Here is a 23,193-nt window from a genome sequence, read left to right as displayed (position 1 = left end):
TACATGGAGCCTGTTTTCTCTTCCCAGGGGCAGCCTTCGAGATCTTTCCAGCCAGGATCCACCTCCCCATCCCTAAGTTCCTTCAGCCATTCCCAGGGCAGGTCTATGTTCCCTCACCCCCTTCGTGTCCTGACATCCTCATCTGAATAAATACTAAAGAATAAGGGCCCTTCTCAATGTTCTCAGAGAGAAAGCAAACCACATACAGCTCAAAGTTTTGTGAGTTTCAAGGGTCTCCTAGTCGCTGTGACAATCCAGGCAGTAGAGGAAGCTGCCAGGAAGGGGCCCTCCCACGTGCTCACTCCACCTGGAGAAGAAGACAATCTTCTTCCCACACCTCCCACCCCGCCTCCCCCACCATTGCAGGGTAGCTCTTACAAGTCAGCCTCACAGGGAACATTTGGGTCTAGGGGATTTTAGGAGGTGGTGACCTGGGAGTGAAATCTTGCCAAGACAAGGCCACTTTCTGCAGATCTTCTATTCTGCTGGGGTGGCGGGGGGAGGGTAACCTGAAGCAGGTAATGTGGGTGATGGTATTTTAAATCCCCAAGAGGGCCACCTCTGTGCCCTGTGATTGGGACCCACTGTGTCTGTACCGATGACAGAGGGCAGATTGGAGAATCCTGGTGGGCTAGGCTTATGTTCGGGGTGTGTGGGGGGGTGTTGGGGGGTGGAAAGCCCCCAGAGGCTCAGGCAGGTGGGCTGTGCTGGGTGGCTATAGCTTATGGGTTTGGAGAAAGGACTGACAGAGGCGCAGCTCATCTTTGTCATCTTGAGAAGTTCCTCTACCCTCAACTCTTTCCATCTTCTTCCAAAGCCCTTGACCTCACTACACTGATCTACAGAGGCTGGGTCCCCAGATATGTTATCACATGACCCAGCCCTGTTAGGGTCTTGCCAAAAAACGTATTAGTGAGGAAACAGGCGATACCAGCTCCTGAGGCCTTTTCTAATCTGTTCTAATCCTGCTTCTGAGACCTCTCTGTTTTCAGACAGTCCCAGCACCAGAGGCAAGGACTGGAAGATTCTGCCCAGGGCTGGGGAGAGGGCAGGGAAAGAGCTCAGATATATGGTTCCCTCACAGGCCAGTGGGCTGTGTCCCATGAAAGTGTGTAAACTTCTGAGTCTAGCGCCCCACAAGGACCCTGGAAGACCACATACTGTATTCGTTAGTAATGCAGATTCCTAGGCTGAATCATGGCCCCCAAAAGTATCAGGTCTTAATCCCTGGAACCTGTAAATGTTACCTTATAAGGAAAAGGGATCTTTGCAGACATGATTAAGTTAAGGATCTGGTCACGGGGAGATTATCCTGGATTACCTGGATAGGCCCTAAATCCAATCACGTGTCAACTCGAAGAGACAGAGGGAGACTTGATACACACAGAAGAGGAGGAGGTTCTGTCACAATGTGACAAGGATGCAGATTGGAGTGATGTGGTCACGAGCCAAGAAATGCTGGCACTCACCAGAAACTGGAAGAGATGAGGAATGGATTCTCCCCTGGAGCTTCCAGAGGGAGCACAGCCCTGCTGACATCTTGATTTCAGGGTAGTAAAAATGATTTCAGACTTTTGGCTTCCAGAATAAATTTCTGTTGTCTTAAGCCACCAAGTTAATGGCAATCTGTTACAGCAGTCACTGGAAACCGATACACTAGGCCTTAGCTACCATCTTCTGAAATAGATTCTCTACAGAGGATGCTCTGGAATTCATTTTTTCAACAAGTACCTAAATTCACACTGAAATGTGAAAAACATTGCTCTAAGCCAGGGGGCTCTAAAGACATGTGATCACCCCAGAGGTTGCAGGAGATGAAGCTCAATCTCAATAATAGAAATGGTACAGTATTGAGTGTATGTAATTTACAAAGAAGCAAATATATATATATATACATATATATATATATATATATATTTTTTTTTTTTTTTTTTTTTTTTTTTTTTTTTTGCAGTACGCGGGCCTCTCACTGTTGTGGCCTCTCTTGTTGCGGAGCTCAGGCTCCGGACGCGCAGGCTCAGCGGCCATGGCTCACGGGCCCAGCCGCTCCGCCGCATGTGGGATCCTCCCGGACCAGGGCATGAACCCGCGTCCCCTGCATCGGCAGGCGGACTCTCAACCACTGCGCCACCACGGAAGCCCAGAAGCAAATATATTTTAGGATGTGTGCTCTAAATTTTTTTCCCGATATGGATAAGCTGGTGCTGTCCAATCAAACTTTCTATGATGACAGAATTATTCTATATCTGCGCTAATACAGCAGCCACATGTGGCTACTGAGCCCTTGAAATGTGGATAGTGCAACAGAAGAACCTAATTTTTAATTTTACTTCATTTTCATTAGTTTAAATTTAAAGAGCCACGAGGCTACTGTGTTGGACAACAGAGGTTAGAGCCCACTTCTGTGAGGAGTGCCTTTAAGTTCACTGCCATGTATGTGCCATGAGGGCAGGGATTCAGGACTGTTTTGTTCACTAGAAGACCTTCTAGTTTCTAGAAGGCCATAGTAGGTACTTGATGAGTATTTGTTAAATGAGTGGATGGAAAAAATGGATATGTGAATACCTCTCCCACAGGATTGCAGGAGGAATCTGAAGAAGAATATACAAATGCAGATAGATACAGATACAGGTATAGATATGTCTATATAAATATAACTGAATCTCTTTGCTGTACACCTGAAAATAACACAATATTGTAAATTAACTATACTACAATTTTTTTAAATGGTTTAAAAAAAAAGAAGAAGGATTGCAGGAGGAAAGACCTACAATTGCATCTTGGCCTGATTTCTCACTGCAGTTGAGGATTCTGAGGCTCACAGAGGAGAAGCAACTTGCGCAAGACACACAAAGTGAGAGGAACCAGGACGTTGGAGTCTGACTCGCATCCACTTCCCTCTCCTGCCTTACACCTGCCACTCCTGGCTGCACTCTGGCCTATTTCTAGAAGCATGTTCCAGGCTAGACAACAGAACACCTTGTTGAAGGTGGTGACCATCACTCAGCACCCCCTCTTACCCGCATATAGAATTCTCTGCCCTCATTCCCAGACTTGATCTGGAAAATGTAGTAAGCCCCAGGGTAGCGGGTCGTTGCCTGCATTTGGAAGATGTCGGCAGGAACAGAGCGTCCAGACACCACGTCCATATCCCGGTACAAGATGGTGAAGGGCTGGTCTCTGCAGCCAGGATTCTCAGCGGGACACATACAGCGGCTGTCGGAAAGGGAAATCATGTGAGAACTCGGGAAATCCTTTCCAGATGCTGGATGTACCTACTTCCTCGCTTAAAACACTGAAAAGGAGGTCACCCCATTTTTACCATCCAAATGCTGTAACTTTAGAGGCTCTCTACTCCCGGATCCGGTCTAAAAGCTCTCCAGCATGTAGGTGAGCTCCCTGTTTCCTAGAGAATGGCCTGTTGTGGCCAGTCAGCTATTCTTGCTACTAGAGCATAAACGTGAGATGTCTAGTTTTCAGAACACTGGGGACATCCTCTAATGCACTTCACATTTGTCGCATATTTTGTCAGAAAACTGTGCTGCATAGCCCTTCACTTCCCCAGCCATCCATACTCATTGAGAAATTTTAAAAGTGAGAAAGTACATTAGACTGACAGGTCTTGAGCGGTCACTCTACATTTTCTATTGCACTTACCCCAGTCTGTGTGGAATATAGTTCAATATTTTCTTTCTCTAAACAAGCACTCAGAACTCACTATGTATAAGATACAACATTAGGACATGACTTTAAGATGTTAGGACATTAATTGCAACAATAAATAAGATCCTGATCTTAAATTCACTCTCTAACAGGCGAAATAAATCACAGACACAAATATCTCTCATACAAAGCATCTAATTTGAAACAATAGTAATAGCATTATCAGAGTATGAAGTTGACTCATTACCAAGGTATGCCTGTTATAGACACCCCTTGATTTATCCCTAAGCACCCCCATCTCTCACCTCATCCTTGAGACTCCCCCTAGGAGGTCAGAGTGTATAACAAGATGAGAACATCTGTTGATCTATGCCTTGGTGGCCAAACCTGGGAGTAAGCATTGCTGTGCTTCTGTCACTTTCCCTAACTTCCAATCTATATTCGAAACCTATCAGTTCTACTTCTAAAACGTAGTCCAAATTCAACCACTCCATCTCCATTGTCAGTGCACTGTCTCACTCACTGTCTTACCTGGACCTCTGTGACGGCGTCCTGTGATGGAGTAGAGGGCACTCCCACTCCAATCTATTACACCACAGGCAGAGTGCTCCTTGCGGAACATAAATCAGGTTATGTCTCTATCCTGCTTCAAGGTTCTACGGTGGCACCCATCACAACTTGGACAAAAACGAAACACCCATTTTAGCCTCTAAAACCTCACGGGGTCTGGTCTCTGTAGTTTCTCTAACCTCCTCTTGGGTCACTGTCCATGTCGTTTATGAGGTTGCAGTTTCCTCTGATCCCTGAAGACGTCAAGGTCACTCTTGTCTCATAGTCTTTGCACACACTGTTCTCTTTGCTCATCCACCCTCTGTTAAAATCGACTCACCTTTCCATTCCAGCCCGAGTCACTTCCTCGGAGGGGCTTTCGGATTATCCAGGCTAGACCAGGTCCAGCCTACTCTCTCATTTTGTAAATTTCTGTTCTTCCTGTTCACAGCCCCTATTACCATCTATGATCATGGATTCATTAAATGACAATTTGTTTACTGTCTCCTCCTCCACTAGTATAAGAGCAAACACCACAGCACCCAGGAGCAGATGTGGCACAGAACAGGAGCTCAACGAACATTTCATAAGTGAATGTATAAAAAGAATTTTTAGAGTTTTGGTTTTTAAGGCTCCATCAAAATATCCAAGTCAAAATGTCCCGGGTGCCAAAACGGCCGCATTAAAGTGTCACGTGTCACACAGAAAAGAATTGTTTCCTAAAAGAAGCTTGAAGGAGGGAGAGATGGCTCCTAGCTGAAGAGGATCACAGATAGCTGGGAGAGGTGACACTGGAGCTCAGATCTGAAAGATGGGGCAAAGCTGTCCATGTGGCAATGGCAGGAATGCCTTCCATATGACAGAAAATGTGGGCATGGAAGCCAGAAGGCTGGACATTCTGCGGCATGGGTGAAGGTGAGAGCAGGTCCTGTTCAGGTTGGCAGGAGTGCAGGACACCTGAACGAGGAAATGAGCTGGATGGGGGTGGCTGGAGTGAAACTGGAATGGGGCCTGGAGACAGGGAGTCTCTCAGGTTTCTCAGTGGCTAGTTGGGGACCTCGCCAGTAACACCAGCTCAGTGCTGCAAGCTGCACCGGGTCAGGTCCCCACCACAGACAAGAGTGGCCTGGACAAACCCAGGGAGAACCAGGAATGGGAGCTGATGAGGGCAGCCTGAAGCTCTGCTCTGCTGCAAAGGGCCCTGGAACCAGAAATCAAAGAACCCTATTCTAAAGGCTACTTAGAAGCACAGCTCTTAGCAACAAGTGAAGACATCTCTAAGGGACCAGCTTGTCCCTGCTTTGTCCTCTTCTGTCCATCTTAAAAAAAATTTTTTTTGGGGGGGGGTTCATTAATTAATTAATTTTATTTTTGCTGTGTTGGGTCTTCGTTTCTGTGCGAGGGCTTTCTCTAGTTGTGGCGAGCGGGGGCCACTCTTCATAGCGGTGCGCGGGCCTCTCACTATCGCGGCCTCTCTTGTTGTGGAGCACAGGCTCCAGACGCGCAGGCTCAGCAGTTGTGGCTCATTGGGCCTAGTTGCTCCGCGGCATGTGGGATCCTCCCAGACCAGGGCTTGAACCCGTGTCCCCTGCATTAGCAGGCAGATTCTCAACCACTGCGCCACCAGGGAAGCCCCTGTCCAGCTTTTGATCAGAGCAGGAAACACACTGGTAAGCTGTGGATTTCTCTTAGAAACTGCCTCCCTAGAGGGCATGAATGATAGGCATGTCCATTCATCCCTTTATCTCCAGTGGGAGGGCTGGGTGATGCTCAGGGCATTTGATTGGAAGAGAGAAGGGTAGAAGACATCCCTGCATGTGTGCGTGCGTGTGTGTGTGTGTGTGTGTGTGTGTGTGTGTGCGCGCGCACGTGCACACGTGGGCTGAGGAGGAACTCAGATGGTTAAATAGGAGCTAAAGAGAAGGAAAAGGAATTCCTAATACACCAGGGGCAGAAAAACACTGTCCTGGGGCATTCACCTTGTAGAGGTTGTCTTCAGTTTAGTTCTCTCCTCAACCCTAATATTTGCCATCTGGTGACTTTGTAAAATCACTATTGTGGGACTTCCCTGGTGGTGCAGTGGTTAAGAATCCACCTGCCAATGCAGGTTTGATCCCTGGTCCAGGAAGATCCCACAGGCCGCGGAGCAACTAAGCCCATGTGCCACAACTACCGAGCCTGTGTGCTGCAACTACTGAAGCCCGCGTGCCTAGAGCCCGTGCTCTGCAACGAGAGAAGCCACTGCAATGAGAAGCCCACACACTGCCACTAGAGAAAGCCCACGCGCAGCAACAAAAAAACCAACTCAACCATAAATAAATAAATAAATTTTAAAAACCACTATTGTGATATCAAAAACTTGATTAGAGCAAGCTAGGTACCCTTGGTTACTGAGAATTCTCTAGCGACCTCTCTAACCCCTCACGACTCCCAGCAAGGTCCAGGGAGACTGGAAGCATCCATTTCACCTGGGGGCTTGTCTGCAAGGGTGAGTCTCGCATCACCCCAGGCCCACAGAATCAGAATCTGCCTGCTAACAAGATCCTGGGTGGTTCCTATGCACGTGACCTTTGAGAAGTCCAGCTCTAAAAGACCCTGTGTATCCAGAACAAAGTCACTAAAGAGAAAAGGAGGTTCATGAACCCTGCCTCTCCTTTTGTTTAGCTTTCTAGAAAATCTTGAGTGGGGGAATGGTAGAGAACAGTGTGTGTGTGTGTGTGTGTGTGTGTGTGTGTGTGTGTGTGTGTCCTTCACACCACACTGGTAGCCTTCTGAACCAGGGCCCTCACCATGTTCCCATTTCCCAGGGGAAGCCATGACTTACTTATCGCTGATCCGCAGATAAGGCTCCTCGCAGCGGATGGGGTCAATGCACTTGAAGCCCCCTTGCAAATTGTAGCAAGTCTGCTGCAGGATGCACGTGTGGTTTCTGTGCTCACATTCGTTGATGTCTGAAATGCACAGTAGACAAGAGGCTGAAGCCAGGCAGCGCTTCCAAGGTGATGGTCACAGGCCAGATGGGTGGGAATGGGCAGGGGGGGGCGCTGCCTGGTGTTTCAATAGAGCTATGCTAGCCAATATGGCAGCCACTGGCCACACGCGGTCATGGAGCCCTTGAAATGTGGCTAGTCCAAACCGAGATGTGCTGTTAAGTGGAAACTATATACCAGATTTTGACGACTTCGTAAAACCAAAGAATGTAAAATATCTTACCAATCATTTTAATATTGAGTACATAGTGGAATGGTAATATTTTGGATATATTGCATAAATAAAATATGTTCTTAAAATTACTTTTACCTGTTTCTCTTTACGGTTTTAATGTGACTAGGACATGTTACTAGGACATTTTAAATTACACATGTGGCTCACATTTGTAGCTCACAATATCCTTCTACTGACTGGCACTGCTGTGTGGAGAATTCTTGCTTAGTGTTTGGGTTAGGCAGGTTCAAGGAGCTGAAAATGAGTCTGCTGCTCAGCTACCAGCCTTCTCCACTTGCCCCAGTGTGTGGAGCATGGGAGGGAAATCATCTCAAACAGCCAATCTGGAGGAGACCCACCCCTTTCACAGCCTGGGGTCCTGACCCTTGGTGGGATACAGCAGTCGGAGGTGAGAGGTATCCCCAGCATCCTTTCTCTAGGAAGCCAGTAGAGAAAAGCTGACCAGGCTTCCCTGCAGGGGCCATGAGAAAACCTGCTCATGGACCAGGGCCAGGCCATAAGACGTCCTGGTCGGGTCTGGAGCAGTCCTCAGAGGGGCCGCAGACATCTGCCTGGGAAGGCATGACCAGCCACCTGTATCTCCAGAGTTCATTCCAGAAGCGAGAGTGGCCTTGTCCTTTCTGAGGCCAAAGGATGGATTGCAGGGCAGGAAGGCACCAGCCCAGGCATACTGCCCAGAGCCTGCCACTCTGGGAGTCACCAGCACCCACTCACACCCTCACCGCTGCCACCTTCCCCTGGTGAAGACATCCAGGTGACCCCCCCAAGCCAACCCCACCACACACCTCCCCTCTGAACAGCCAGGCCTCTCTGAACAGCCTTACCCTGGCAGCTTCGGTTGTCATCCAGCAGGATGTAGCCAGCTGGGCAGGAACAGAAGTACGTGCCAGGCTGGTTCACACACTCATGTTGGCAGAGGAACTCAGAGAAGCTGCACTCGTCCATATCTGGGAGAGACAAGTTACACCTGCTGTTTATAATCACAGACTACCCAGGGATGGGAGCTTAGTGCTATTCCAGCTTTATTTATTCCAGCTTCCACACTCTCCTGACACATAGGATAGCTTTACTGCCAAGAAGTTGCTAATTCACTTCTTGAACACTTCTGGTGATGGGGAGCTCACTACCTATCAAGGCTGCCCATTGATATTTGGACAGCTCTAATTGTTAGAAAATCCCCTCCTACATGGAGCTGAAATCTGTCTCCAACAAGCTTCTAACACCCTTTGCCTCTGGCTCAGCTACATCATCTACTCATCACTGGCTCATTTTTGCTGTATAGGTGAATCCACCCTCCACCTCTGGAGGTGAGATTTGTTTGCCTGCTGGAGTTTTCTGGGTGCAGAGCTCTTCCCCCAGACCTAAAAACATTCACTGGCCCCAGTCTTCTGAAAGGGCAATTCTACCAGGGCTAACTCCTTTCTAATCTCCTGCAAGTTGAGAAACAATATTATTCCTAAAATCACAACTAAAAGGGACATCTCCAGAAGGCCAGGGGGTGTGAATTATATTAAAACTTCAGGGACTTCCCTGGTGGTCCAGTGGTTAAGCCTTCGCCTTCCAATGCAGGGGGTACGGGTTTGATCCCTGGTCGGGGAGCTAAGATCCCACATGCCTCCTGGCCAAAAAAACAAAACATAAAAAACCAAAACATAAAACAGAAGCAATATTGTAACAAATTCAATAAAGACTTTAGAAATGGTCCACATCAAAAAAGTCTTTTAAAAAAGCAAACAAAAAACCAACCAAACAAAAACAACTTCATTGTGTCCAAAAACCTCCTTGAAAGAGAAAACTGGAGTGGCATGGGGTGGCCCTCCTGCCTCAGGTGATCCCTGGGACGTGGGACCTGGCGCTGGGCAACTCTCCAGTCGCAGAGGTGGGGACGTGGGGGGGAGCCATTGAACTTTTAGACTGTGGCCGCTGGTGCAGAAGCAGATGTTCCAGAAAAGCCAACTGTTCATCACACACAGCGTTTGGCAAACAGAGCCCCCGTTTGAACCTCATGAGCTAAGTACTCCAAAGAAAACATGTTTTTCTTTCATTTGTTGTTTCCCGAAAACTTGCTTTCTCTGTTTTCCCCATGTGACATGCCCTCGGATCGCTCTCTGGAATCACCCAGAGAGGGTGTCAGTGCACGTGAGGCTCCTTCTCCACCATCTGATAATTCCAGGTGTTACGTGCCTGATGTCTCTCACATTCGAGAGGGAAAAACTCCTCCCCTTTTCTCCCAGGGGCCTTTGGGCGACAGGTTATGAGCCAGCAGAACTGGGAGGCTGATTTGAAAATTTAAATGATAGGGAGGGTGGGAGGGAGACGCAAGAGGGAGGAGATGCGGGGATATATGTATAGCTGATTCACTTTGTGATACAGCAGAAACTAACACAACATTGTAAAGCAATTATACTCCAATATAGATGCTAAAACAAAGCAACCACACTCAGTGAGTCAGATCTGCTCTGTCCTGCCCGCCTCCTGCTCCCCGGGGGGCCTCAGAGAGTCTGGTCTTGGCCCCAGCCAACCTAACAGAGAGTGTCCTGCTTATTTCTGTTAAACTTGTAGATTCCATTCATACCTTTAGTAGAAGCAGTGGTAAAACCTGTCATTTCCTGAGAGCTCACTATATACCAAGCTGTGGGTTAGATACTTTACATGCCTCATTTTATTTAATCCTCACCTCAGCCCTAGAAGGAGGTGCAATTACTAACCACACCTTACAGAGAGAAAATGGAGGCTCACAGAAGTTAGGTAACTTAACTAAATTTCCTGATACTGAGTAAGCAGTAAAGCTGGGATCTGAACCCGACCAGCGACCCTCCCGATCCTACACTCAGGACTTCAAACTGGTGGATCTGGGGAGTCCTCGGGTTGGGAAATCCCCTGAGTGGGGCTAGGCCCAGTGCAGATGGAGAGGGTAGCACCCACCTCCACCTAACAGACCCGCTCAGTTGATCTCGGTCACAATCCCCAGACTTTACTAAGGGCTGTGGCTCCGTCCTCCACTTGAAATACAAAAGCTGAAATACAAGGCTGGTTCTGGCAGGGAGCCCACATGAGGCCATTTTCACGCATCCACATGAGAACCCACCATGGTTTCCAGGGTCAGCTCACTTAGCAAATCTCTAAGGGACACGGCTAGGAAGGGTCTGGGGCTGCACGGAGGGGGCCCACCAGCTGGGATAACACAGTGAAGGCAACAGTTCCTGGGGGTGAAACAAGCAGCACAGAAAGGCAGTAAGTCGGAGGGGACATACAGCAAACTCCCTGAAAACATCCCTGCCTACTCTCGGGCCAGCCCTAAAGCCCACAGTGGACAAGAAAGCGGGCATTGTGGTGAACGTGGAGAAGATGGCCATTTTGGTTAAAGTGAGTCAACTGAAAATCTTGCCAAACCACCAAGGATGGCTTCTTGAAAAGCCAAAAAGTCTCTTACACCTACACTTAGAGAAAGTAAGTTAACACATAATGACACTTAGTTACTACCGCTCATTTAACCTTTATGAGCACCCTGTGAAGGTGTGTGTTTGTTGGTTTGTTTTGTAACAAATGGGGAAACTGAGGCTCAGGAAGTGACTTGGCCAGGGAAAGTACCAAACAGGAGAACCAGACTTTGAACTTGGCTCCGTCAGACTCCCCAGTCGCTCTCCCATACCTCCTGCGCAGGTGGCCAATAGCCATCTGTGGATGGGCAGACAATTCTCCCAAAACGAACGATCCCATCTCATAACACTCAACTTCCCACCTTTTAGTTCCTTGGCCCAGATTCCCCAAAAGAGTGCCACGGCAGGAGGAAGGCGGGGCGGTGAAATCTAGGAAGAAAGTAGCTTTTCATGACTGAGGGTATTTTATGGCTGTTTCTGGGACTGACATTTAATTGATCTAAGGCTCTCTGTAACTGCTTACTTGCAGCTCTGGCTTTCCTGGCCCCGGGGAGAAGTGTTCATTTGTTTCAGAGAATTCTGTCCCTAGAACACTCCAGTCCTAAGTGAAGCTATTACACAAGTCCCATTCATGAAACCCAGGATTCGGAAACTTTCCATTCTGGAGGACGAAAAGATTTTCACACCCTCGGGTATGGCCCACTCATTTTGAAAAATACAGGGAAGCATCATTAATTTGTACTGTGCTCGTTTACAATCGCTGACGATGCTAAAAGTGGATGGAATAGAGTTTAGTTCAACGTTTACAAAAAATAGGGAAAGAAAGAAAAGAAGGAAAAATTAAGCAAAGGATGAGCTGTACATGGCTCTGTGCAGGATGCTACAGGAACAAATATGAGTAAGATGCTGTCTCTATTCTCAAGGAGTTTACAAGAGTTTACACGTTTCTAAGAAAGTTATAATATGTCCATACGCTACCCTGGGCAGAGTCATAGCTTCGTGGGCTTGGAAGGCATTTGTGAAAGGTCAACTGAGCCATCTATGTTTTCACGACAAATTAAGATTTTACTCATTCAACATCCAATCATTCATTAGTTGATTTGCAAACTAGTTATTGCATGCTCGCAGTGTGCCAGGCCTGGAGCTAGGCACTGACTGGAAAGATTTTAATAGTTTACATACACAGTCTCATTCATTCAACACTCCCCCTCCCAACCCTACCCTGTGAGACTTGCTCTTCTTCCTGCTCTTATTCTATTAGTACTATCTGCACTATCCCCAAGACTTGACTCAGTGCTGGGTGAGGACAGATAACTCAACCCAACATGCAATATTAGGCAACTCCTTTTCCTCTTCAACGTCATGTCAGACCCTAAAAGGTAGTTCCACTGATTTTTGCACTAAGGGTCAACTGACAAGGACATGGGACTGGACTCCACCTTTCGGGAAGTGACTCATCTCTGTTTTGTGTGGTTGTGACCCACTGCACTGGAAAATGTCCCAAACTGGAGATGTGTCCGGGAAATGAGAGGAAACACCTGTGAAGAAAGCCCCCCCCCCCGCCCCTGTGCCCCCTAGTACAGGTGGAAGTCTCCAACGCCAAGCCCATTACCACTGCAATGAACTCCATCATCCTCAAGTTCATATCCTGGGTCGCAGCGGCAGATGAAAGAGCCATAGGTGTTGACGCAGGTTTGCACGCAGGGGTTCTCAGTTGCACACTCGTTCACGTCTGTGGAAAACCAAAGCACATCACTGACCATTCCCACAACAGAACATTTGCACTAACTAGGCAATAACATGCACCAGCAACAAAATTACTACCACTAGGAGACCAGATCCACAGGCACCAAGGATCTCCATCTAGGACCAATCAGATGGAGAGCTCAGAGCCCAAAGTGTTCACTGAAGAGCCAGGGCCTCCATTCATACGTCCCTTCTGGGGCTGCAAGCTGGGAAGGGTGGAAATGGCATGTATACATGTCATATACGTGTATACACATGTACACGTATACACCTCCTAGGAAGTCCACTCTCCAAGGCTCACCAACAGGAATTTCTAGGCAACATCTGCTCTTTCCCATCACCGATTGAATTCATTCCCAGTTAGCTCTTCCCTCACCTCCACTGACTTTGAAGTTTCAGGTAAATAATCATGACAATTTAAATAATAACTCTATTCATTATTGCTGTGGACTGAGTTGTGTCCCCTCCAAAATTCATATGCTGAAACCCACACCCCCAAATGTGATGATATTTGGAGATGGGGCCTTGAGGAGGTAATTTAGGTTAAATGAACTCATAGGGTGGGGCCCTCATGATGGGATTAGTGCCCTTATAAAAATGAAGCACCAGAGAGCTTGCTCTTGTTCTTTCTGCCATGGGAGACAGAGGGAGAAGGCGGCCACCTACAAGCCAGGAAGAGAAGCCCCACAAGCACCCAACCATGCTGGCACCTTAACCTTGGACTTTCAGCCTTCCCACCTGTGAGAAAATAAATTTCTGTTGTTTAAGCCACCCAGTTTATGGTATTTTGTCATGGCAGCCTGAGCTAAGACAGTTAGACAGAAATAATGGCACTGATTATTACAAAAGGATCTCACACTCACGGGCTACTTACAGCCCTGTTTCGGGACCATCACCCCCACCCCATGTTACAAGTTCAGTAGAATAAGGAGAAGACCACAAAGGGGCACAAGGAAACTTTAAGGAGTGATGGAATATTCATTATCTTGAGTTGGTGATAGTTTCGTGGGGGTATACATAAGTCAAAGTGCATGAGATCATGTACCTTTAACAGTGCAGTTCATTTTACGTCAATTATACGTCAACAAAGATGTTTACCTCTGTTTTGAGGTTGAGAGATGTGCCCCAGTCCCCAAGCTAACAAGGGCACAGTTGAAACTGGGACATAAGTCAGGGGTCTTTCCACAATACCCGAGATTCATTCCGCACAGCTCGGAGAAGGCAGAGGGAAGGAGGGAGCCCCTTGGTACGATGGCATCAGCTGACCCGTTCTGAGCTCCCCCGTCCTGCGGCCACGCTCCACAGGGCAATGACCAAAGTTCCAGCTGAGAGAATTTCTATCCCCTTCAAAGTCCAGGTTAACCTCTGAAGACTCTTAACAGAGATTTGAGGGCTTTCAGAGCTAAAAGGTAAGTGACTTGAGAAGTTTTTCTTAAAGAAGAGGGCGATCCCATGCCCACACAGCTCCTGCCTCCCGGCATCTTTGAAACTTCCAGGGGGGAGAGAAAAAACAGATGACCATGCATGGAGGGTCCAGTGAGATACCAGTCTCCACTGGTGCCCAATGGGAGTCTATCCACCCAGGAGGCCAGGAAAATGTCGTGGCGCCAGGCGGTCGAGTGCAAGTTCAGGCAGAACAGCACAAGTGAGCATGAGGGGCTGCAGTCCTCAGCCTCCGGCCGGGTGCTGACCATACAAGGCAAACGAGCTTACAGCCATCCTCTCACAGCTCTCAGCTGCTTGTGCTTCTGCCTGCTGGGCCCTGGCTGTCCTCTCCTGCCAGCCCTGGCAGGCACACGTGCCCAGATGCCCTTTGGAGTCCTTTGGGAGAAGACCGCATCCCACTCCGACTTGCTGGACAGGAAGGCTGGACCCTTGGGTCTACACTCATCTCTGCCACCACCTAGCTGTGTGACTCTGGCCAAGTTGCTTAACCTTTCTGAGCCTCGATTTCCTCATCTGTCCTGCCTACCTCATAAGGTTCTTGTTGGAGTTCAGTGAAATGAACAAACGTGACAATGCTTTGAAGAGGGAGGGCAAAGCACTCTTCCTTGCTTGAGGTATTAGGAATACAAAAGCTCACTGTAGTATGTAACATCCTGTGTTGCCGTGGGCCCTGCTGATGCAATATCCCAGTGGCCACGTGCCCAGTGTCTAGGCCTGGATGCCGTGCCTGCTGCTTTATCACATGGCTGGACTTGGCACTGCCAGGTATGTTAAGTGTTCCTCGTCAAAGGCCGGTCCCTGAAGGACACATAGGCCTTCTGGCTCTTCTGTGCGTGGCTGTTCCTCAGGGGGCGCTGGGGGAAAACCTGGGCTGGCAACTCGAGCATCCAGCCCTGGCACAGAGAAACCTGCATCTGCTCTAAACTGCTTATCGCAGCAGCAAAGGGGCCAGGCGCCTGCTCCCTGCTCTATCAGCTCCCTCAAGCTCCCAGCCCAGGCTCTGCTCTCAAAAGAAAATGAGTTCTCCTGGCGAGACGAACACAGTCGAGACTTCTTGGAACAAGCAGCAGAACCAACTTTGGAAGAGAGACTTAGAAGGAATCCAGGATCCAACTCTTTAACGCTGATGTCTTCCTGTTTACCCAATGATTTAGATACGATTAAACTAATGGAGACATACTATCCTCCAAGTAGCTGGCCAGGAGCCTTCCAGCTAGACCTCGAATGGTGTGACAAGGAAATGGATCCTGCAGAACCTGGTGACAGGCTCCAAACAAAGACCTCATTCTGAGTCTCCGGTGCTGCCTCCACCCTGGATGGGGCAGCTGCCAGGGCCTGGAGGCCTGGGCAGCGGGCTGGGAGCTTGAGGCAAGGCAGGACTTGCACTAACTCTTGGGTCTTAAGTCCCCCACTCCCTTCCTGAGCAGAAGAAGCCTTCAGATGGAGGTAATAGGCCTGGAACTTGTTTTTCTTACTTATCAGTACTTGAAGCGATCACGTGAAAGTCAGAAAATGCCCTTGTGTCTTTCATTCTGTTACTGCGGGGAATGCTGGGTTGTAGGGGAAGTTACCACCACCTCCGGACGCTCTGCTAAATAACAGGCCCTCCTAACACGGGTGAGGGGAAACTGTAGGGAGACGCGTCAAAGCTGCCCTTGAAAACCCTGCAGAGAGTGTACCTGAGTATTTCGCGGTTCATCAAGCATCAGGAGCCCTCTCTCCTCATCTCTCTTTGGGCCTCAGGAATTGAACTCAGGCTACAGGACATGTGAGAACATTTCTGGTTGGCCAAAAAAGCTGGCAAGGCTACTTGTGGATAGCAGGTACATAGAGAGAAGCAAATCCATGAAATCATAAGCTCCCAGCTGGTGGGTAACTGTGGTTCTAATTTCAGCAGCACTCAGAGTACGTTCTGACATGTTTCACAGAACCTCAGTTAGGATCTCGGGTTTCCGTAAACAATGGGGTGGGCAGGCAGTGACAATGAGTGGGAATACACTTTAACAACAGTGTTTCCCACCAACGTAAACTGTCAGACTCTGAAGAAGACAGCATCTAGGGTTTCACATTGTGTTCAAGTTATCAGTCACATTACATACCTTGGCAAGACCTTCCATCCTCATTGAGGGTGAAACCGGGGTTGCACGTACAGGAATAAGATCCAGGAACATTCGCACACAGCTGCTGGCAGTAGCCATAGCGACATTCATCAATGTCTGGAAACAGAATCGCAAGCCAGGTGAGATCGTTTTTCTTCTCAATCACCAATGCCACCCCAGCATCCTTACTGCCTGTGTCTTCTGGAGCAGGATCACAAAGCGAAGCATAGGGGAACTAACACAACAACAGCACCTACTAAGCGTCAGGGATGGTGACACCCTCTGGATTCCCGGCTCAATCTCTCTACCATCCTACCTGACCCATCTCAGTGCTAGGAACACCTGAACCTATATTGAAAGCTGTAGAAGAAATGTCTGCTTAGAGTGGAACATCGGTCAAGATGGTCTCTAAGATTTTATGCAAATCTGAGATTTAATGCTAAGGTTTATCCAGCACCAAGAGTCACTCTAAGATCCTACTTAAGGGCTTCCCTGGTGGCGCAGTGGTTGAGAGTCCGCCTGCCGATGCAGGAGACACGGGTTCGTGCCCTGGTCCGGGAAGATCCCACATGCCGCGGAGCGACTGGGCCCGTGAGCCATGGCCGCTGGGCCTGCGCGTCTGGAGCCTGTGCTCCGCGGCGGGAGAGGCCACAGCAGTGAGAGGCCCGCATACCGCAAAAAAAAAAAAAAAAAAAAAGATCCTACTTAAACGTGTCAGGAGCCCTGGAAAGGGACAAGTTGGCTTAAAGTGTAAGAGGAATCCATAGCCTGGCTCCCGTAGGCTCTTTGCCGGCTCCACTAATAATGACTATGTCCAGCTGTCAGGAACAAGAGTGAGTGTAGGCCAGGTCAAGCTGGGTAGCCCTGTGGTCTGGAGACCTATGAATCCAGGAACACAAGGATGCCGGAGTTGGCCTTAGATCTCCTCCTTGTAGCAGAGTGAACATAAAACTCTGGATAAACACACCTCTTCCAAGCCATGCTTGGCCTTTCCTGAGCAAGCAGCTATGTGGGTGAATGGTTCCTTTTAGCAGAGCCAGGCTGACATGTACCAGGCAACGGGGAGGCTGACGTCATTGGGAAAGCACTTCTCAATACCCCAAGCTGATGGGCTGACGGGCTGACAGCTGGAGAATTCACTCCTGCAGGACAGGGTGTTTCGAATGAAGCCTCCAGGTGGGGACCAAGTCTCACCTGACTATAGCTATAACTGGGCCTTATTTCATCCTCTCCTCCCCCTAAACGTTCCCCCTCTGGTACCCCACTTCCTTTGGAACCAGGGTCCACCAAGGGCTCTGAAGTCCAGCTCAGAACTTGTCTCTGTGCCTGGTTTCTATCACCTACTGCCAAAAAGGACCCCATCTCCACCTTACCCATTGTTCAGCCCTCCTCAGAAACTGTGCCCTGCCCTTGTCATTCTGTTTTGTCTCTGAGTCGCAGCTACTTCTAACCTGGCTCATCCCATGGCCCGCCAAGTGCCATGCAGCTCCTGCTTATAAAGCACAAATTGACTTGTGCAGTTGCTGATCCTGACCTCTTACGTGGGTGCAGTTGGGCCCGTCCCCAAGCCAGGGAGGCGGCAGGGGGAAAAGAGGGCATCTTCTGCCTAGGGGTACCTTGGAAGAAAGGCGATTCCCAGCCCCTTATTTTTCTGCAAAAGCAATGCCTCCAAAGTCGCACAGAGTGGGTGGTGGACGGCTATGGCATTTGCATTTTGAAAGAGAAAGAAGAGTTTGGCTGAGAGAAGGCATGAGTTTAGCCCATACTGAGGAAAGGTCCTCACTTTGGATGTAAAGTGTAAGCAGGTCGTGCATGCGGCACCACGTTAGGCCTCCAGGAGCATCCCTCCCAAAGCTTCATGCTCTGTGGAAGAGAACAACCCCCCCGCCCCCCCCCCGGTAGAGGAATGTCCCAATTACTGCCCCCACTCAGATGGGGAGAGGTTTCCTGGCCCCAAGGTCTCTGTAATCTGGCCTGTATGTCCTGGTCACCTGGTTCTCTCTAGCACCTTCTTGTGGTGGAAAAAACTGGACTGAGAAGCAGAGACAGATTTTAGACCAACTCACTCTGACTTTGTCCAACACGTTCCTCTTCTTTGAGTCTCAGTTTCCAACTCTATAAAAGTTGGATGACATAATATCTAACATCCCTTCCAGTTCTGAAATTCTACATACTGACTTCCCATACAAATAACTCACACTGGTCTGCTTATGTTCAAATCAGTGGCATCAAATTTTCCATAATAGCTGAGGTTGGTTAAAATGCAAAGCAATCATCATATTTACAAATGCCCATGTGCAGCCAGCTCTTTGGTGCCTGGAAAGGAGAACCAAGTCAAGTCGAGGCTGGCTTGTCAGACCCCAGGATGCTTTGGACAGGGCTCTAGAGGAGACCTCAGCTCAGTCTCAATCAAGAAAGACCTGGAAAGAAGAAACTTTTTGTTTGTTTGTTTCCATGATGTTGTTTGGATTCGTGTCTCAGCCCCTCCAGCGCTGACTCTCGGGCGACAGAATAGTGTCGTAGAGAATTTAAACTAGTGGGGCCTTTCCAAGAAAACAGCAAAGAAATCTCACGCTACAAAGAGAAACTGAAGTGACAGCTAGCGATTGCTATGAATTCACTTGGCTAAACCAAAAACTAGAGGAGAAGAAAGGAAAACAGCCCTCCAGCAAAAATAAACGGAGAGAACATATGGCCGATGCCAACCGCAAGGGACAAAATTCTCAACTGGTGCTGACTGACTCCTTAAAAAAAGACCACAGCTAGTGGGGTGGGGGCTGTGATGGGCTATGAGGAGGAGATGATATTAGACCAGAATCCGCTGATCCACATTTGAGACTTGGGACATTTCTGTGACTAAGCAAGAATTCCCTTCTCTTGGTATGATTTCTAATTGGGACAGAATAACCCTCACTTCTATCACTTCCTGCCTTGGTTATCAATTTCCTAAAGGCAGAAAGAAGGTCTAAGTAGAATCAAACATGAATCCTTAAAAAGTACATTCAACATGTTAACGACTATATTATTTAAATCAGAACTTGGTAAACTTTTTCTGTAAAGGGTCAGATAGTAAGTACTTAGGCTTTGTAATCCCCATTGCAACGACTCAACTCTGCTGTTATAATACAAAAGCAGCCAGACACAATACATGAACTAACAGGCGTAGCTGTGTTCTGATAAAACTTTATTTACAAAAACAAGCAAGCAACTGGATTTGACCCATGGACTGTAGTTTGCCAACCCCTGATCAAAATGGTGCATATATGGATATTCACTATATAATTCTTTCAATTTTTCTGTATCTTTTAAAGATTTTATAATAAAATGTTTTGGGGAAAAATATGTGTATGAATTATCCAAAGGTTTTAACTACTATGCAAATGTTTAAATATTAAAAGCTTATATATTGTCCCCCCCCCACCAAAAAAAAGTACATTCAAAAACCCTGATGATTGGGCTTCCCTGGTGGCGCAGTGGTTGAGAGTCTGCCTGCTGATTCAGGGGACACGGGTTCGTGCCCCGGTCCAGAAAGATCCCACTTGCCACAGAGCGGCTGGGCCCGTGAGCCATGGCCGCTGAGCCTGCGCGTCCGGAGCCTGTGCTCCGCAACGGGAGAGGCCACAACAGTGAGAGGTCCGCGTACCGGAAAAAAAAAAAAAAAAAAAGAAACAACTCTGATGACGACATGCAGTGGTGCGGTGATGGTGACAACTGACTTTAAAGGGTGGTACTACATAAGCTCAACAGCCTTCTGCCTCCCCCGCCCCCAAAGAAAAGCCCGTTGCCCTTAGACCACCAGCCACGCCCACATTTCACAAGCATTAACTCTCAAGAGTTTCTGTGTAGCCCACAGAGCTGTTACCTAAGCACTGGCCTTCGAGCAGCCAATAGCCGTCAGTGCAGGAGCAGGTATACCCTCCTTCGGTGTTGATGCAAATCTGGGTAGGGTTGCACTGGTGGGAATCCGCTGCACACTCGTCCACATCTGTAACACAGACATATGCCAAAGAATGTCACTTACACATTTAAAGCCCTGCAGCCACCAGAGGTGCCAGCTGCTTGCTTGTCTGGCTGGGAGGCAGTTGATAATGTCCCTGGGTTATATCCAAGGAGACGGAAGCACCTCCCTAACAGGTCGCACTAGGAGACCCTGACCTTTTCAGAGGGGGGCAGAGCTACTCTGCTCCCTGGAAATCCACAAGGGAAACGGCCAAAAAGAGAACACACATCCTTAAGCACTTTTCTGCCATCCTAGCCCACCATTCTCTGAAAGCAAGTTCAACCACTACTTGGTTTAGAAATGCATTTTGTATTAGGCTTACCCATTCACATATTAAACCGGTCTGTTGTGTACCTGCTGTGTGCACAGAGCTATGATAAACACCACTGAGAACATAACAGAAGGAAAAGAAACGTCTCTCGCCAGCGGAATCTTGTAGTCAAGTCACTTGATTGCATCCATGCCCGAAAATCTTTCACCGTAGAGCTCCCTGTTCCTTTCATGAAGCTTCCCAGAGCCCTCCAGTCTTCCTTCCACTCCAGAGCTCCGAGGGCCGATCTCTTGCTGCCCTCTGCTTACACTGGGTTTCTCCAAGCTGCTGCGTCCCCATCTGTCTGCCAGTGTGCAGGTACTTATGTCCAAGTGGGTCGGTCCCGTTTCCTTCACTGGGAGCTCAGAGCACGGAGACCAAGGTACTTCCATGGCCACATTTCTCATCTGGTGCACACATCACTCAGAACTGTTTCAGCTGAAAAGAACCCTTCTTCCTTTCTCCCCGCACTGCACTTTAGAAAGAGTGCTCCATCCTATCAGCGGTCCTCCTGACACCACCCTCTCACTTTGACCTAAAGGACACGACCCCCTAAACCTTTGACTGTGAAAGGATTCACCCAGCGCCCTGGATCCTCCTGGCCAGGCCCCACCTCTCCTCATCACTCCTGCCCTCACCTGCCTGCACTTCAGGGCTCCTGCCTTTTGCCCCCTCCTCACTGCAGGCAGGGTTTGCTCATCTACCCCTTCTCCCCGCCTCTCCAGAACGGACTGTCGTGCCATCGGAAATAACATTAAGAACGGCACTTCACTGAGCCTGCGCAGTGCGCCCGACTCCTCATTTTTTCTCACAATCGCTCCATGCGGTGAGCTGGTGACCCCCACGTACAGATGGGAAAACGGTGCTGAAGATGCTGAATCACCAAGGCCAGAGCCCAGTCCAGGCTTCCCTGCCTGCCTGCCTCCCAAGCCCCTCTGTGCAGGAGTGACAGAGGTCACACTGCGTGGCCCAGGCAGGTCAAGCAGAGGAGAGAGGGCTGAGCTTTTGCTGCCTTTTCCTGCCCCACCTGGAAAACTGTCTGCCTCTTGACATCACAGATGGCAGACTGCGGTGGGGCTGGGGGGCACCTAGGATTCCAAAGTGTAAGCTCCTTGGGTAACACAGGTGTTCACTCAGGAAGCAAGCACAGCTGGTCCAGCAAAACGTTCAGCCAGGTAAGCGATGGTCTCCAGGCTCCAAGCGACACCACCACAATCCACCACCATCTGCATCACTGGTCAACACCAACGACACTGGTCGGTTCCCATCTCACCCCCAATGACCAGGTGTCTGGACATCGTGTGGAACCAGGCTCCAGCCCGCAAAACACGGACCACCTCCAAGAACCCTCTTCCAGGGCGGCAGTAGCCTCTGCTCCAGCCTGACACGTGACGACGTGCAGCCTTGGTGGCAAAGACCCGCCGCCGTGCTCAGCTGCGAGAGCTCCTGCCTTTGCCCGGGGCCTCGTTTCCAGCTCCAGGTGTGCCCACCCAGCAAAGCCTCCCAGGGGAACCGGCGAATAATGCTTGGCCGGCAGCCTCTCCTGCTCAAATCCATATTGAAGCCTATGATAACAAATAACACCGCTAGTGGCCAGCACATATTTACATTTTTTCAGCGGGAAGTGATAGATGGCAATTGTACCCTGGGAACAACATTGCCTTAGGAATTTGTGCTCTTTTTCCTGCTTCAGGGGGAACGCAGGGTGAGGGAGACTTAAGGGGCAACAGAGCTGTTAGAGAGACTTGGTGACAGCAAGTTCCCAAGGCTCTGTGTTTGTGTAAACTGGGTGCACACGGCGTGCCCCTAAAGCCCTGCACAGAGGAACCAAACGCTCACGAGGGGACCAGACTGGGCTCAGAAGGGCACGTGAGGTCTAAATGTGTTTGCACATGTGTACACACAGGCACGTGCAAACTATTCAAATCCAGAAACAAAATCTCTAAAGTTTAAAAAACCCCACAAAACTCTACTGCTTTTACTGAGTTAAAGAATTAACTCAGTTATACCACATTTCTGCTGATGTACGTTCAAAAAAACTACTTGAATTGATTGACTGAATGGGTTGAATCAATCAACTGACATTGGATTGTCAACATAAATATATTTTGAGAACTCAATAAGTTTGGAGTCTTTGGGGGATGTATGTCCCATCTTTATATCCTCAAAACATACCTGGGGCTTCCCTGGTGGTGCAGTGGTTAAGAATCCACCTGCCGATGCAGGGGACACGGGTTCAAGCCCTGGTCTGGGAAGATCCCACATGCCGTGGAGCAACTAAGCCCGTGAGCCACAACTACTGAGCCTGTGCTCTAGAACCCATGAGCCACAACTACTGAAGCCCGTGTACCACAACTACTGAAGTCCGTGCGCCTAGAGCCCGTGCTCTGCAACAAGAAGTCACTGCAATGAGAAGCCCACGCACCATGACGAACGGTAGCCCCCGCGCGCAGCGACAAAGACCCAACACAGCCCAAAATTTAAAATTAAAAACAAACCTGGTTTAACCTGGGTCCATGGTAAATGTTTAATAACGATTTGGTGAATGAATGAATGAATGAATGGACACATGGGCAACAAACATTAAGGCCTTTGAGCCCCCAGACAAGCTTTTCCCAGCCAACTTGCTGACAAGTGCGTGGACTTTGAAAGCCACCGCCCCACAGAAAACCCCCATTAGCTTGCACACCTGTGGGGCTGAAACTGGGAAAGTTCATGCTGTGGGTTCCACACGAGGCTAAACGACTCACCACACATTCCAGCTCACAGCTGAAT

The 23,193-nt window shown here is 48.9% G+C and overlaps 1 protein-coding gene across 2 annotated transcripts in view; it reads right to left on the bottom strand.

The window, feature by feature from the left end:
• FBLN5 (fibulin 5) overlaps window positions 1–23,193 on the bottom strand; it is an 85,503-nt gene that overhangs the window by 6,111 nt on the left and 56,199 nt on the right. For both annotated transcript variants that reach the window (XM_067027880.1, XM_059056079.2), the window contains exons 5-10: window positions 19,971–20,093; window positions 16,109–16,225; window positions 12,430–12,549; window positions 8,262–8,384; window positions 7,037–7,163; window positions 3,021–3,216 (exon numbers count right to left, since the gene is read on the bottom strand). In XM_067027880.1, coding sequence (XP_066883981.1) covers window positions 3,021–3,216; window positions 7,037–7,163; window positions 8,262–8,384; window positions 12,430–12,549; window positions 16,109–16,225; window positions 19,971–20,093 — 806 coding nt within the window. The remainder of the gene's footprint in view (window positions 1–3,020; window positions 3,217–7,036; window positions 7,164–8,261; window positions 8,385–12,429; window positions 12,550–16,108; window positions 16,226–19,970; window positions 20,094–23,193) is intronic.

Source organism: Kogia breviceps, chromosome 3 (assembly GCF_026419965.1).
Source record: "Kogia breviceps isolate mKogBre1 chromosome 3, mKogBre1 haplotype 1, whole genome shotgun sequence".
In the NCBI taxonomy this organism is placed as follows: Eukaryota; Metazoa; Chordata; class Mammalia; order Artiodactyla; family Physeteridae; genus Kogia; species Kogia breviceps.
The sequence above is the reverse complement of the archived record's forward strand: the minus strand, read 5'-3'. Positions and strand labels throughout refer to the sequence as shown.